The sequence below is a fragment of the Otolemur garnettii genome, unplaced genomic scaffold, assembly GCF_000181295.1.
Source record: "Otolemur garnettii isolate 467f Iridium unplaced genomic scaffold, OtoGar3 scaffold00014, whole genome shotgun sequence".
NCBI lineage: Eukaryota > Metazoa > Chordata > Mammalia > Primates > Galagidae > Otolemur > Otolemur garnettii.
In genome coordinates this window covers 26,566,942-26,584,571 of record NW_003852409.1, presented here as the reverse complement: position 1 = coordinate 26,584,571, position 17,630 = coordinate 26,566,942, and the positions used below count along the sequence as shown (strand labels likewise).

The following is a 17,630-nucleotide window of genomic DNA, read 5'->3' as shown; positions in this document are numbered from 1 at the left end:
GCTTGGCCTGTCCCAGACACTGTGCTAAGTGCAGGGAAGACAGAGAGTTTGTCTCAATCCAAAGGGACTTAGAGAACTGGGTGTAGAAGACGGGCACACCAATGGATCATGTGCCCACAGGCTGTAAGATCCACAAGCAAGGAGCTGTTCCAGAGTTTTCCACCAATTTCCCAGGCCTTGCCAGTGACCCTGAGCACCCTGCTGTCTTACCTGCTCCTTGTCTGGCAGATTCTGCTGGTGAAAGTCTGAAACCCACTGCAGAGAGGTCCCACTAGAAAGCGATGCTGTCTGACCTTGGCTTGCCCTCCTCTTCTATAGCCATCGTTAAGCCCTCACTCTTGTGCTCCCAGGCTCAGGGTTGGGGATGCATTTTGTCTCTGGCAAAAAGAGAGACTATAAGTCTCTATTCCCACACGGGCCTCCCTCCTTGCCCCATGACTCGCTACCTGCTGCCAGCCTGGTTCTCTTACTTTCCTACCAGCCCGAAGGAAGGAAGAGCGGGCTGTGAACAGCCACTGGTTTCACCTGGGCCCAGGTTCTATCTCCTGAGGATTCAGTGGGACCTGGCTGATCTTGGTTCTCCCAGCTACCTTTATATTCTCCTTTCCACCACCTCCCTCCTCTCCCAGCAAATGTGCTCAGGTATCCCATTCATTCCTCAAACTTTGCTCTTCTTTTTGAGCTTCTGAGCTAACTGTCTTGGGGTTTTTTCACTGCCATGTATCACAAAGGAAAGGACAGCGGAGACTGTGTTTGCTATGCAGCAATTTTTTGTTGTTGGGATGAAAGGTGGGGGCCTGGGCAGTGGCCCTCAACGATGCTCAGAGAGGAGGGGGATGAGGGGAGCCAGAGGGGAAGGGAAACAACAAAACGCACACCAGAGGAAGATGGAAGGGAGAGAGAGCTGAGAGAGAGAGATAGAAAAGATAGGAAAAGGGAGAAAAGGGGAGCTATTCCCCCACGGCAGACTCAGTAACACCCAGCGCTCTTAGCGTGTAGGACTCACTGCCACCCCTTCTGCCCCACAGACCTACAATACCCATATAGGCACAAACCCGCACACAGACACCTGTCCCCCTTCACTGACCTGGGTTCCTTCCCACAGACATGTGCCTCAGTGTCCCCACGTGGAAAGAGACGCATAACTCCGTGAACTCTACACCCCAGATATGTGCTCCAAAGGGGAGCCTCAGAGTTCCCCCGAGAAGAGACTCACCTGTGGGTCCTCCTGCCACACTTCAGACAGGAGCGCAAAGGGGCTTCTGTGCTCAAGGGTCAGCAGAGCTGGGGGAGTCAGGATAGCTCCTCTGCCAAATAGCACAACTTGAGCTTTCTACTGTTTGGACAGTTTCACTTGCTAAATTGTTAGCTAGTTTAAAAACAGCAGCTATAGTCCCAGAACTGTAGAGAGCAAAAATGATAGTGACATCACTGATAATAATAGCTGCCATCATTGAGCATCTCCAGTCACCGGACTGTCTCCTTCCCATCTGTGATCTCATTGAAATCTTCCAACAACCCTGCAAGGCAGATATTATTAGCTCCATTTTATAGATCAGTAAACCAAGACCCCCAGAGCTTCAGTAACTTGCTCCAGTACAGACATTATGTATGTATGATTCCATTTTTATTTAAACAAACAAGAATTATATGTATATGTATACATAACTCAGAAATTCGATGTATATGTCTACATATAGAGAGGCAGAAATCTGGAAAGAAATACACCAAAATGTTTAACAGTAACTTGTGACGGAAGCAGAGGAGTTCTGCATGCTTTTTATTTTATTTTCCATATTTTCAAATATGTTTACAATGAAGAAGTATGGTTTTTATAATTGAAAAGCTTTATTTTGAAAACTGAATGTTTATTCTAGCCAATTGTTCTCTCTAGCTGCCATCTCTCCCTCCTTGTTTTCTCAGAGGATTTATTAGATGTTTGGCTCTCCTGTGAAAACTGCTCCAAAATCTTTTCAACATTATCTCTCACTCTAGCACTTTCAAGGACTGTGCCACCAGCCTGACTGAGAGCAATGATGTTGGCAGGGCTAACTTAGAAGGGGAGATTTAGCGAGGAAGGCTGCTAAGCCCTTGTCATCCCAAATTTCCACTCCAAAAATTTGAAGCTAAGATTTGTATTTACCAGTGCCTCGGTGGGTTTTGTGAGGAGGCTCCATATTGGAACTTTCTGTGTTTATGTAATGGTCTCTTGTTTTCATGAAAGAACTTTTTGACATACAAACCGAAGGATGATTATAGGCCAGTGGGGTTTGGTATCTAACTACAAGATGTAAGAATGATGGAAGGAAAGACCCCAAGAGAAAAAAAACAGATCCTTGAGTCAAGGCTTGATTTGCTCACCTTCAGCCTGCTACCACCACCTTGGTCAGAGACTACAAATGTCATGAAATTTGAGTCAATGCTAATAACTTTATTCTGTTGTACTCTGTGACTTTCACCTTCCTTGAGTTTAATCCTTGGTGGTAAGAGCCAGCAGGGATAACTAGCATTTTAAGTAAAGTGGTAGGAGCCTGAAACATGTAAATTTGAAGGAGGTTTGCTCCTCTGCAGATGATTTAAATGTTAAATACGTCCCCATGCAAGGGATACACGAAATGGAATCTGAAAACTATTATCTCCTGTAGAAATGAACTCTCAATTTACTCACTGCACAGGAAGGGCGGATTCTAGTCATTTTCACTGCCAGCAGGTGCCCTTTCTGTGCATAATAGACTTCGCAAGTGTAATTAACACATGAGGACCACTGCTGCCAGTTTTTCTTCAGGTACATGCTGCTAGGAGTTTTCAGGACAACAGTGTAGGCCTCAAGTGCTTTTTATATTATGCCTGAAGATGAGGTATTCATTGACTTCTGGACAAAGACATGTTAAATGAGGCTGAGCACAGATCCTGCTGGTGGTGTCATAGGTCATGGTCCTTTGGGCCAGGAACCCCAAAAGCTATATTGCAGCTTTTGGTAGACCAGAGGCCAGTTGAGCAAAGGCTCTAGTTTGTGTGTAGTTAATAAATGGAAAGTAGAATCCTGAAAACCCTGCAATTATGTAGAAGACTCTAATTGTACATTCACAAATACAACAACCAATTATCTGAGTTAACTTTAATTAGAGTTATAATCAGAGATTTTAATTATCTGAAAAAAATCAGTTTAGTAGAAATGGGCTGCCCTAAATATTTCCCAAATTAATTTTTCAGGTCCGTTCCCATTTTTGGAGAAGGGTGGTGACATGGAAAGTACCCAAGCTTTAGATTCAGACAGACCTGGATTCCAATCTCAGTTTCATGTCTAATTAACTACATAACTGTCAAAAATCTGTTCACCTCTCTGATGTACAATGTCTTTTTCTGTAAAATGGGTATAATTTGCCTTTTTTGAAGAGTGGCTATAGGCATTCAAGGTAGTAGTCATCAGGTAGCACTCAAGGGCTACTCGGTAAATGGCGATTGCTCTTATCGCCGTTTTTATTATAAACATGGGATCTGGATTTTAGTTTCCAGAAGGTTTAACTCATATCAAACATTCTTCTGCTGCCTTGTGAGCTCAGGGGAAAACTTTATAATTTATCTTCTCTTTTTATCCCTCAGATTGTTTTTATTTTGATTTTTTTTTATTTAACTTGAGTTATTGTATGGTTGTTTTCATTTGCAGCTGTGGCATAAGAATGAAAAGAAAAGAAACAAAAGCAGATGGCAGAGAAAACGAAAGGAGTAAGACATTTCCAGCCCTTATGAATATTTAAAAACATGTGCTGCTGGTTCCTTTCTACTTTAGATCTGTGCCATTCCCTTGACTTTGAAAGTGAAACCGAGAATGTTCTCTACCTTAGCTTATGGCAGCCCTGACCTTGGCCAGTGTTGGGAAAGCCTTCCCATTTCTGGGATGAAGGATTAACTTGCTGGTGAGAATCAGCTTTCCCTTTCATAATAACAATCACCGTCTATCAAATACCATGTATGTTATAAGCACTTTACAAATGTTATTGCAGATCTTCAACACCAAACTGTAAGGTAAAAATGTTAGCTCCATTTTATGTATTAGGTAATTGAAGCTCAGAGATGTTTAGTGACTTATCTACTATCACATGGCTGAGAAACAGTGGAGCCTGTATTTAAAATCCAGGGCTGTCTGACAGTAAAGCTTTCTTTGCTAATTTCCTCCAAAAGTGTTAGAGAATAAATTGTACCCATCACCTAGATTTTGTGAAAAAATTCTTCATGTAGGTTTCTTGATGACTTGCTAATTGTAGACATATGTTGTCATTCATTAATTATTCATTCAACAAATATTTATAGAGCACTTATTATGTACCAGGCACTATGCTAATTAAATTTTACTAATAAAAGGTCCCAGTAGAAGCCATGTGGTATTTCCCATGTAAATATATTTTTCTCCCTTTCTCCTTCAGAAGTAGCCCTAAATAAGGACCATAAATCAATTCCCAAATTGAATTGTATATTTGGTTTATTCTAGGCACTTATTGAAATACCTTTGTGTTTAAAATATTTTCAAAGCAGAGCTAGACAAGTTTATATTTTTTCCCAGTGGACAGCCAGGTCAGGAGAGCCACGTTGGTAGCTAACTCCTGGTGCTTTCTGAGGGCGTTGTTGAACTGAAAAATTAAATAGGATATGTATTTTGTGATTAGGGTTCAGATTTTGCATTTGACATTGTAAAATGCTTTGCATTTCCAAATGACTCTGCAAGCCACTCTTACCCTCTGAGAGTGAGGGTACCCAGATTCTCTGTGAGAGGTGCTAGTTTCAGGCCCTTTATAGGTGCTGTATGTAGGGGTAGTCGATCAATGCCCACATGCTGCATCATATATTCCATCTTGATTTTCCAGCAAAAAGTCTGAAATATAACTGACCACAAGTGTACAGTCAGTGTGGGTGATGGGGCATCAGTCTGGACACAGCTCTGAAGTGACATTCAGTTAATCAGAGTTGGATTCATTCCAATCACTGTCTTCATTGATGCCATGAAGTCTTTCATAGGGAATAAATCAATGTTAAATTAAGTGGGATCATTGATATTCTTGGTGGCAGAGACAGAAATCAAGTAAAAAATGTAGTGTGAGAGGCCAGGCTCGGTAGCTCATGCCCATAATCCTAGTACTCTTGGAAGACCAAGGTGGGTGGATTGCCCAAGCTCACAGGTTCGAGGCCAGCCTAAGCCAGAGCAAGACCTCATCTCCAAAGATAGCCAGGCGTTGTGGAGGGCACCTGTAGTCCCAGCTACATGGGAGGCTGAGGCAAGAAAATCTCTTGAGCCCAAGAGTTTGAGGTTGCTATGAGCTAGGATGCCACAGCATTCTACCAATGGCTACAAAGTGAGATTCTGTGTCTAAAAAAATAAAAAAAAGTATACAGCTTAATGGTCTATAGTATCTTCAATGTCCTGTCAAATATATCAGATATAGATGATGTGTCTTAGATAGCTGACATCCAGTCTTTAGCCTGGTTCCTCCACAGTTCCTCCTGAGTCTGCCCCAAAAGGCATAGCTGCCAGGACTACAGTGGGACAGCTCTCACCCAGAGGGACAGCTCTCACCCAGCCTTAGCAGTGTCACTCCCATGATCTTGCTGAGACTTGCAGGATTAGAAAAGACATAGTGTCTTTGAAACATAGGAATGACCATTCCCAGATTGGGGAGATGGTAGTTGTCTGCTTACTCTGGGGAGCTCTCCTGCCCACAGCTAACCACCGTGGTGGGCTTCCACCTCCCGGCTGCTGTGCCTGCCCCTGCACCTCTGGACCCCTCCTGCCAGCCCCACCTTCCCAGCTCCCCTCCTACAGCCTGATGCCACAGTGGCAGCAGCCTGCTTAGCCTGCCTCCTCTCTCCTGTTTCTATAGCCTCCCTGGGACACAGCTGGTTCTGACTTCCCCTTACCTTACCAAGCCTTGGCCTAGTTTTCTATTTCTCGTGACACATTCTTTGTGAAATTCCTCACTCCTCCCTGACCTGGACTCTGGCTTGAACCCAACACTTTGAAAACTTGGGAGCTTCTGAGGCATAGTGTAGTGGTCTCTGCAGCAAAGACACTCTAGATGTGTTCCTGGGAACCATATATTACCAATAAAGCAGGAGCCACAACCCACGTAAGGTCAAGGTCACAGGAAGCTGCAGCAGTGGACTAAGTTACCTCGAGGCAGGGCTTTGGGGTAAGTGTCCCTGCTCTACCCTGTTCTTGGTGCCAGGGAAAACCTGAGAAGCACCATCACAGTGCCAGACTCTGAGTAATCTCTCAGCGAATGCAGGTTTGGCTTCCCCTTAACCATGTGAAAGAAGCCACTAGATTAAAAGGTAATTGGATGCTGTGCATTTTGGTATATAGTCCTGGAAAATAAAAAATCTCTTCCTATTATTACCATTGGCATGAAGTTTTTATACCATGTTCTGTTACTTTCTCTTCACTAATCTCTCCATAGCCCTCTTTCTCTTTTTCATTTCTCATTTGTTTTGTATCTCACTCACTCATTCTTACATTTCTACAAGAGCTTCCCGGGCTGCTGGTGGCTCACAGACTGGGACTCCTTTGACAGCTGGCTTTAGCTGTTCTGGTTCTCGCTGAATTCTCTGCGGCCACAGGGAGCCGGGTCTCCTGACCTTTCCTCTGTGATTAACTTCTCCTGCTGCAGTGGGCTTAGTCCTGGAGCCCTTCCTAATGTTTTCCAAGTCTGTCTCCTTCCGGTAGACTGAGGAGGCGCAAAAGGGCCGACTACTGCAGGCTTTGATGTTGCCCTTTCCCGGTTTCCATCTGGGCGTTATCTTTGTAATTCATGTGTTCATTTCTGTTGGGTCCAGCAATGTGGAGCTCTAGAAGGCATCTCCGCTGCCCCCACCCCTGTGGGTTGCCCCAGGAGTCCACTGAGCCACCCTCAGAAGGGCACTGTCCTCTTCCCCTCTCCCTGATCAGCACCATGATACCCATGTGTCTTGCATTAACAAACCGTCTCCACTGCCGCCAGCTCACACTCCACTCCGCTGAGCTCGCCTCTGCTGCTCCCAGGCCCTGTGTTTGGGCTGCCAAAACTGTAAATGGAAACTAGGTGGTCATTGCCTTCTCTCCTACTCTAGAATTATTCTGATGTCCTCATGGATTCTTATCCTCTCTTGTTGCTTATAAATCAGAGATGGGCAGATTGGAAACCAGGAAAGAGGTTAAATACCTTTTCCCCTAAGAAAAGCTTGCTTAACTCATGGCATTCATACCAGTTCTACTTTTCAAGCCATACTTTCTGCTTCACACCAGCTGTGACCTTTGTTGAGTCACTTAAACTCTTGGAACCATAAATTCCTTGTGAATTATGGCGATTAGCTTTTCAAGAGTGCTGTGAAGATGAAATGAGGTAATCTTAAACCCTCCTATTGTGTTCCCCACAGCACCCTGTGAGTCTCTGCAACAGATTTCTGTGAATAATAATTTGCTTATTTAATCTACTGTTGACTGTAAGCTGCAATAGGCAGGGACCAGATCTCATTTTCTCTCCTCTCCTCCCAGCCAGGAGTGCCTGGCATGTATTAATATTAATAGTGATATTTGTTGACCGACTGAGCAGCACGTAGGGAATGCATCATAAGAAAAGTTTTCTCCCTTTCCCCTCCCGAAGAACCTTTTAAAAACCCAAGCTGCTGAGTGGATAGTTTGTCTTCCCTTGTGGGCACCACAAGTCACATCTTGTTTCCGTCTTTGGGTTTGTGGCCAGAGTGCTCAGAGCCAAGTTGATGGCCATCCCAGCAGGTGTCACAGCATGGCATTGAAGTGGTAACCTCACCCCAGCTTCCATTTCTTTTCCCTTTGCCCTTCTTTCCTGCTTTTATTACGGAGTTGAAAATATTCATACAAATTGCTTTAAATCCTGCTTGGAACACACAAAAAAAGTATCACTCAATTCCCGTTCATAAATCAAATATAGTTTTATTCTGGCTATGAATCCACTGACTGTACTTTCTTTAGCTGCAATTACCAAATAACCACTTTTTGTTAAGAGAAGTCACTAGTAAGAGTGGTATGAGAGACTCAGAAGTAAGATTTGGGGTGAAATCCTTATTATCATGGTGACCATGGGAAGTTTCTGAGAGTACCTTTTTAAATCTGTAAAATGGATGGTATCAATTGGATTATTTAAAGATTAAATCAGTTAACTAGAGCCTTCACCCTTGGTATTTGGTATGCACTTAGTACATAGCTTAGCTCAGCTGTCTTTCTTCCTGCTCTGTACACACAGCACCCCTGTAGACTCGAGATAGGAAACAGAATCCTGTTCATCTGTGACTGACAATCTAGAACACCCATTCAAATGAGCCCGAGCTTTATGTCAGATGGGTCACCCAGACAAAAGCCTCTCAAGAGGGAAGCATTAGCAACCACCAGGTGATCTGAGAGATTGGTAACCTGGGCTCAGCCAGGGCTGGTGGGTTTGAACCCAGCCCAGGCCTGCTAAACAGCAATGACAAGTACAACAAAAAATAGCCAGGTGCTGTGGCAGGGCACCTGTAGTCCCAGCTACTTGGGAGGCTGAGGCAAGAGAATGGCTTTAAGCCCAAGAGTTTGGGGTTGCTGTGAGCTGTGACACCATGGCATTCTACCTAGGGCGACATAGTGAGACTCTCAAAAAAAGAAAAAAAAAGAAAAGAAAAGTGGGGCTAAGGCCTGCCAGGGGTACCAAGTTACTAAGAGCTCAGAGGCATTTTAGAACCAGAAACTTCCTATGGTGAAGCAGGGACCCAGAGCTCAGACAGAATGTGGAGGGTCATAGGACTTGGCACAGCCGCATGCTGCCCTCAGGGAGTGGGTTAGAGAAAACCTCCAGCTCTCCTTCCCCTTCTCCTCCATGGGCTCTGGGAATACTAGAATCCCAGGAAGTAATCAGTTTGTTCTATCTCAGCATAATGGGCCTGGGTTCTAGTCCTGCTTCTGCCCCTTACTAGCTGTGTGATGTCAGGTGAGTTATTTAACTTCCCCAACCTTAGTTTCTCTATCTATGGAATTGTGTAGTATTAATAGTCCCTGCTTGGTACCATTGTCATGAAGATCCAGTGAGAAAATTCTATCAAGCCTTAGCCTAGAACTGGCTTGCAGCAAATTGCAGTCAGCAGTGGCTGCTCACACCGGCTCCCTGTCCAACACCAACCGTTACATTAGCCTGAGTTAGAGCATCTATCTAGTCATATAAGACAGACCAAAACTGTGATCATTTGTGGTCTCCAGCAAGACGTGTTATATGGTCTTTGTTCTTATTCTTTTTCCCCCACTTCTGTCCTTTAACCTCTAACAAAGCCAGGCCTCATTATTTCAAGCAGAATTTAGAACTGTAAGACAAGCTATATTTACACTTTTGTTTCTTTTCAAAAAAAGAAAGAAAAAGCTCAAATGAATAAGACCTCTTTCAGAGTTTTCCTTTCCTTTCAAAATAGTGAACTCAGGAAAGACTTGTGGGATCTCCTTTCCTGGATCAGGGTATTTGGTTAAGAAGGTGGCAGGCCTCTGAGAGGTAAGGTGGGTACTGTGATGTGTAAATTGTAATGCTAATAACTATGCATTTATAGGAAGAAAAAAGAAAAACAGTGGTCTTTCCAAATCCCTAGGCTGCCCTAAGCTATGTTCCTTCCTGATGTCAAAGAGGTATTGCTCACCTGGGGGTGGAGGGCCCTCCTGCCGCTCCCTTCTCTCTCCTCCCCTCCCCCTTTGTCTTGGGAAGCTGGATTTTATGTATTTGAGCAGCCAGTGTTCCTTCGTTTCACCTGACTCATTCCAATTAGTAGCTGTTCACCTCGGGGGAACATAATTAAGAGGGGGGAAAGGAATTAAACAAATTGTGAAGGTGCAGTAATAATGAACAGGGACCACAGGACCATTAATAAGTCTGCAGTGTGGATACTCCTGCCTGTTGGTTGTTAGGAGAGGGCTGATGCTGCAGCACTTACCTGGGAGAGAAGAGCTCTGCGTGGCATGCCTGCAGGAAGAAGACTGGGTCCCCAGAGCTCAGTTCCTTTCGGCTAAAGGACTAGGTACTGTGTGACATCGTGGGAAGACCACACATGGGCTCTGGGTCCCCAGCCCTGAGTGTGAAGTGTGGCTTCACCACCAAATAGCTGTGTGACCTTGGCGAATTACAATAACTTTCTGAGACCGTTTCCTAACCTGAAAATGTAGATCATAGCCCTACCTTGCAGAGTTACCTTGCAAATATGTGTGTAAGCCATGAAAGTGATTATAGTAGCTCAATAAAAATTCCTTTCCCCTCAGGAGGATTCAAACTGAAGATATCTTTCAGGCAAAGGTCATTATATTGCCACTGCCTTGACAGTAGCAAGAGAGCCCCTTTTCTTTGCAGGACAGAAGGCAGAAAAAGTAACTTTTACTTTTCAGGATGTAACTGATAAAGTCAGATAGTGTAGTAATTCCCAGGGAACAAAGGCCGAGTAGGGATATTGCCTGTTCTGTTAATCCAGGATGTACAATGGCATGTTGCAGGTGCTGTCGGCCATACGGTAGTTGACACAGTTATTGTGGCCTGCCTATGCATGAATTTGGTCATAGCTGTTAATATTAGCACTGCTGTAATTTAATTACAGTGTGTTGTTGGTTCTGTACAGGTTGGGTTTAATTGCTGTTTAAAATGTCTTCAAAATAGTACTACGGTTCAGCCTTGAAACGTAAGGTCCCTATGGATGCTGAGAGGTACCCAAGCAGGAAGGCAGGTATACATTTGCCTGAGTGAAGCAGATGTTTGTATTCAAATTTTATAGAAGAACAGCAAAACAAGTTCTTTTTCAGACCTGAAAGATCACTTTTAGTAGAAGTTCTGTTTTGTTCTGTCACTGAGATATCCTTGGAAAAACATGGACATTGATGATTCTAAATCAGAAAATTCTTCAAATGAGTTGAACTCTGAAGAAGTTCTTTAGGAGTAACTTACCCAATTAATTTTGCTTTGTTTTTCTTTCAATATATGCCAGAGAGTGATAAGAGATTTTTTGCATTTGTCATTCTAAGTGATTAGAAAGCACCGAAGCATTGTTTCCTTGGTAGTTTTTCCATTCTTAAGGGTATATTAAAGAGGAAAGGCACCCTTCAGAAGAAAGTTAGGAGCAGCTCTACTGAACTCAGTGGTAAATATGGGAGGCAGGAGCATGCTTGGGCGTCAGAAACCCCACGATGATACAGTGATGTATGTCATGTACCTCCCATTCATCATGGAGTCTTGGCCCTTCTCATCACTGGTCTGCAGGTGTCCTACATGGAGGTGTTCTTCAGAACCAGGCTGGAATAAAAATTCATTCCATGAGTGACGGGCTGGACCCATGATGCCAGCCATGCCAGGGGCCCAAAGACAACATATTTAGATTTGACAGCCACTTACTGAATACCTGCCCTTTGCTGTTCCTGTGTCCCCCACAGATTGTCCTAATAATACTTTGCTAAGAAATTATATCACAACAATCCTGAAAGATGTCCACTGTGGCAAATGCTGCCCTTTTGGAAAGTACGTTGTTAACATACAACAAAAGATACAAAAAAATAGTCCTGCCCTTTGATTCGGTAGTTTCGTGTCTGGGAATTTGTGCATATGAAGTTGTTCATTTTTATTATAATGTTATTTATAATAGTGAAAAGATGGAAGCAACTTAATGTCTAACTTTAAGGATATCATTCAATAAACCATAGTATGTTTATACTTGGAATATTATGCCATCTTTAAAGTAATAATCACAAAGAATATAGGGCAGTATGGGAAATGTTAACATAGCCAATGAGAAAACAATAAAATATATGTACTTTATAATTCAAAGATATAAAATTGTTCATGTAGGCCAATTTTAGAAAGAAATACTACAAAGATTATAGTCGTTACATTAAAGTAATGTAAGCATAGGTCGGGGGGGGTTCTCTCAAACGTGTTTTTATAATTAAAAGGCAATAGGTTTCCAAGAAAATGAGTCAGTAGCTACAATAAGTATTCAAGTATATTGAGAATAGAAATGTTTCCAGAACATACCTAGAATGACCCAGCTCTGTACTTGCCACATGGAGATGGTTAAGGAGACTCTGGATTCCTTTTCCTTTCCTCTCTCCATTTGGAATTTGTAATCATGTATTTGTAGAGCAAAAATGTAGTAGATGCAGGGAAGTATTTGAGGCTCTGTAAGCCAATGATCACAATGTAAAAGTTATTTGTCCAAATTCACATTCATACAAAACAGGGAGCTGCTGTGATTTCAGAATAAATGTGTTTAAAATATTTTCTAAACACAGAGCTATTGCAGTCCTAACAATACTTGGCTAAGAAATTATACTTTTATGATAGGCCGTAATTACTCTTTAGAATATTATTGGGCTTTAAAAATGCCCACCTAACGATTCCTGAAGAGTGAATCCCATCCTTTCTTGCATCTGCAGTTACTTCTGTGAGACTCCTTTTTCCTCTGTTTCAGCGTATTGCTGACTTTTATCGCAGGACAAAGGGCATGGCATTAAAACCTACGTACATAAGAGCCTATGGTTAAATTATAAAGAGGGTTTTTGCTGTAGGTATTTATTTTCACCTTTATCTCATAGTCATATGGATGTCTTTTTCTATATGTTAACTTATTTGTTGGGTTTTCAGTTCTGAAATTCTAATTAAAATGCACAGTCACTGGCCAATTGCATGATTAAATGTAGGAGCTGGAAAAATTGTTAAGATTTAGTTGAATATCATGGATTTGAGCTTTTCTCCCTTCCATGTGTTAGGCTGTACTGTACTTCTGGACGCGTGAATAAGTGGCCATTTTTCTGGAATTCTGTACTCTCCCTGCTTCCTTTCATTGCATTAGGCAAGGTCCCACTAGATGAGACATTTGCAGTCTTAAGACTTCCTGCCGGGGTTCAGACTTTGTATTTTTGACATTGAAGCTGTCGTGTTCCTGAAGCTACTTAATTAGAAACACATTCATTTCAGTGTACACTGGAAAAAGCTTGGACAGCAGAGCCAGACACACTGGGAAGTTTGAGCATTTGTGTAGCTGGCAGCTAAACTAATGGTTTACAGTTTAAGAGAAAAAAATACCACAGGGCATTTCCTTGCCCCTAGAAGCGAAGAGAAGCCAAATGTGCACAGTAGATACCTTTATAAAAAAAGAGAGAGAGAGAGAAAAGAAGAAGAAGAAAGAAAAGGACAACTTCACTTTCACTGCAGTTGTGTATAGTTCATTCTTTAGTCTTTAGCTATTATTTCATACAAAAGTCTTCCAGAAGAATAGTACCCAAACGGTGCTGCTAATACTCAATCTGTTTTACGGTTTTCCAAGATATACTACTGCTGAGATCTATATTAAGGAAGAAACATTTTATATTCTGGGGGAAGGATTTTTGCTTGAAGAATTTTATTTGTTGGATGGTAATGAGAGAATTGTGTCCTATTTTATTTTTAAATTTTTGAGCAGTTTTACAACGTACATCTGATGCTTGAAACCCTTTCTTGCCTATCCATTGTTTTCAAGATAAAGACAAAACTCCTTAGTATTCAGTTGGAAGCAAACCTCTCCTGCCTCATTACTTAACCTACTCCCTATTGCCCCAACCCTGTCCCCAAAGAGCCATCCTTGTCTACACATTTCCATTACACCAGCTGCCCCAGAAAAGAAGTACCTGGCCACCCAGTCCTAGATAGGCCTCTTTCCTCTAGGGTCATGAATACCCTGTGTACATTTCATAGGATGCACCACATACTAGACAGACAAATGGAAACATTGCCAGTCACTCCCTTCCGCTCTGCTCTGTGGCCTCCCTACCTCTCCCCAAGATAAACATTGCTTGGGAGGTGAGCATGAGGAGTTTACAGTCCACGTTACAAAGTCAGCGTGGCACGAAAGAAGAAATGGGTACTTAGGAGTCAAATGCCAGGTTTACCACTGACTTTGTTGAGTGACAATAGATAAATGATTTACCCCAAGTCTCTGTCCTCCTCTGTAAAATGGAGTTAGTACCCACCCTGCAAGGTTGTGTGGATTAGAAAAGATGAATACTAAGTTCCTCAGCTAGCACATTGATCGTTGGTAGGTAGCTTGAATGAGAATGTTTACACAGAGAGAGGGGGAGAGAGACTTCTGAAACCAAAGGAAGGACCTATTTATTTAAAACACCCAGATTTTAAAACCTCTGGAGTTTTCATCCTCTTGCTCTCACTAACTTAGAGAACTCATTGCCCTGTAAATAAAGCAGTTGGCAGAGGCTTTATGAATTGTCATGTCATTGCATGGCGTGTATGGAACTGGGGAGGAGATGCCTGCTGGCGGCTATCCAAGTGCTTTGTCCAATCAGAAGGGACAGTTAAGTCGCATCTTTTGATCACAGAAAGAAATACCAAATAAAAAAATCACTCTTTTTTAAAACACATCATGCCCTCCATTTGACCCTAAACTGCTTTTTCTGTTGTAATCACAGCAATAATGGCTCCTGTTTGTATCGAGAACTATACTAATTGCTTGACATATATTTTCCCTCACTCCAATAACCCCATGCCAGTCTGATTCCAGCATCCCATTTTCAAGATAAGGCGACAGAGGCTGTGCAGTTGCACGGCTGCTACTTAGGGTCTGACACCAGGGGTGATTTTTGATCAAGGTTGGTTTCCTTCCTCTCCTCCAACACCCCTCCCCCACAATGCTGTTTGCAATGCTACCCACATTTTGAAATTCTTTTGAAGTTTCTAAGCTTGGGAACAAAATGTCATATTAGGGTTTTTGTTGTGAAAGGAAATGTAACTGTGCATACGTTTATTAAAACAGTTTTTCTCCAAATAGCGAACCGTCTGTAATATTCTGTCAGAAGCAACAGACATTAAAGCAGCCGTGTGTCTCTGTTTCTCTTCACAGCGCTCCCATGCCCTACCTCATAGGAATCCATTTAAGTTTAATGGAGGTAAGTTGGCTTCTTTCCTCCCCAGATTGCTCTACTCGGGGTTTTGTTTTGCTGTGTGGCGGTGGAAAGACAGTCTCAGGATTCCCAGCGCTGCACGTGGGAGCGTGCTGAGGCATCGCCTTGTGCACAGTCCCTCCCCAGGTGCACAGAGCCAAGTGTTCAACCGAGACGCCGGGCACCGGGCTTTTCCCACTGTGCATGGAGATTGTCAGTTTTCAGGGGGCAAGAGGGTGAGAGTCTAGGAGGCAGGAGGAAAGGGTTCTTCAGGGAGTTGAATGAGGCAAGGGAAATGATCCACTTTTCAAAATGATGTTTATTCTAAATCACTGTAACAATCTTGCATTTTTCATCATAGGAGATAATGTTCTAAAAAGCATATAGAAGTATGAAAAAGGAAATTAAAATTATCCATGATACCATTATTCCCGATGAAACCATTGTTAGCATTTTACCATTCTCCTAGTCTTCTTTCGGTGACTGTATCTATTGTGTAAATGCATAACTGATATGTTTCATATAATTTTATATCTTTGTTTAACATTATGACATGTTTTTATCCACTCTCGGTAATAATTTGCTACCTCTCATGCCCACTATTTGGATATACCACAACTTAACCATTTTCCTATTGTTGGACACTTGTGTTGTTTATCATTTTTTGCTTATAAATAGCATTTCAGTGAACATCTTTATGCATAAGGCTCTATCTGCATTTTGCCTCATTTCCTTAGCAGAGAGCCCCTAAAGTAGAAATGCTTGGTCAAAGCTATGAATCTGATGCCAGATTGCTTTCTGTGTGGCTGTACCAATTAGATAGCAGTTCTTTAAAGGACTTTTCTGTGCTTTGTAAGTGCCATTACTTTGTAGACATGAACCCTGAGCCTTTTCCTCCTCGGGAGAGAGCTTAAATTTGTACTAGAGCAAAATGAGGCCTGGGAAGGAGGGGCTTGCCTGTTTTGCACAGGAGATAAGCTCTCAGAGGGAGAATCTACAGCCATGTCCGTCTGTGATGGCGCTTTGCATGTCTTAAAGGAAGTGCTACTTCTCCTCTTCTGTTCCCTTCATTTCACGTCGACGAGGACCACCTGCTTCTTCACTAACTGTTGCACACTGTGCTATTGTGCTTACAAAAATGAAAGAAGTTGGTTATCGAAAAACCTGTTTGTTTGACATTGAGAATCTTGATCAAAATAGACCACAGAAATCTGCTCAAATTTCTAATTTGACAGGCCGGCCATGTGGCTCCTACATTCTGTTAACAGTTCCTCCTTGTCATCACCCAGCCCTAAGCACATACAGTACACAGTTTATGGACTATCTGGGATGATGTATTTAGATCAGATTGAAGAGATTTCTTCTGTGTTTTACCTTTGTTTGTCAAGTTTGGGGGATCTATTCAAAGCTCCTGTATGAAAAATTGAAATTCAAAGTGAATGCTTTCTAATGGGCCTTGAGTGCTAATTGTGGTAGGGTTTGAAACGCTTATCTACCGACTATTTGGTCTATCAGAGTCCACAGATCCCTCCTGCCTGTCTCCCCTCCTGCCTGTCTTCCCTCCCGCCGACCAGCCTGTGCCCACACAGGCTCTTTCACACCCCTTTCTTGTCCCAGCACCTTCCGCATTCTCCAAGTTTCTAATCTGGCCTTCTCTTCTCCCCCTGTCCTCTAGTCATCTTGTTTGAGGCTTTTTGCTTCCCCTGCCAAATCAACGACTCTCAGCTGTGATTCTAATACAGCCCATTTCTCTGAACTTCAGGTTCAAGGTTGCAAATGCCAAGTGAATTGCACTTGGGTGTACTGTAGATGTCTCACTCAGTCTCCCCCAAACAATTTATTATTCACACACAAACACACTCCAAGCCACTCCCCTTCCCTCCAGTGTTCCCTGTCCCCAGGAATGGCACCACTGCCTGCAACAGCAGCACGTGGGATGCCCTGAGTGTGGCTGATAGCTCCTCTTCCTCATCTTTCTCACAAGGTCTCTGACATGTCTTCTGCCCTGTTCTTTCCTCACTGCCTTCATTGACACTTTTCTGCATTTCTTGCAAAGCCTCACTCATTAATTTGATAAGCAAAATGAGGGCCTCTTATGTTCTAAGCATTTAAGTAGGTCCTGGAGGTGAGAAGATGAGTATAAAATTCAGCTCATCATCCTGACATGGTGCAGGTCAGTGCTTACCCCTAGGTCACCCTCCACCTGGTCACTGTATACCCCTAGGCTATAATGCTTGGATAGTAGCCTTCCAATCTCCCTTGACATGGCCTCTGAATCCTGCATGGTCCGCTGCTATCAAGCCTTCTGCCTGACCACTGTCTCCTGTTAGCCAGCACTCTGGCTAGCGCCTGAGCACGTTGGCATGGATAAGCCCGGCCTGTCTCCACCTCTTCTGAGAAGTCCTCTGTTTTGTTGTCGTCTTTCACCTGTGGTTCCTCTTGCTCTGAATAATAGCTGATTGCGTCCTGTTCCTCTCTCCATCATCTCCTGGAGGGAGAGTACTTAGGGAACAAGGACTATACATTATTCACTGTGGTGTCCTCAGCACCAAGTAAGATGCCAAGCAGGTGGCACTGTCTGAGCAAATGCTCTCTGAAAAGAAAGGTTGAGTCAGTGCTTGGAAAGCTGTCACTTGGAGCACATTTAGAAGCCCTCTAATAGGCATCACTTTTCAGGCAATGGAGTGCCATATTTTACTTAAAGATTGGG

At 43.0% G+C, this 17,630-nt stretch overlaps 1 protein-coding gene across 4 annotated transcripts in view; it reads left to right on the top strand.

Annotated features, from left to right (window-relative positions):
* The window catches only part of DENND1A (DENN domain containing 1A), a 528,338-nt gene that overhangs the window by 306,427 nt on the left and 204,281 nt on the right, over positions 1–17,630 (top strand). For all 4 annotated transcript variants that reach the window (XM_012802455.2, XM_012802453.2, XM_023510504.1 and 1 more), the window contains exon 11: positions 14,881–14,926. In XM_012802455.2, the coding sequence (XP_012657909.1) occupies positions 14,881–14,926 (46 nt within the window). The remainder of the gene's footprint in view (positions 1–14,880; positions 14,927–17,630) is intronic.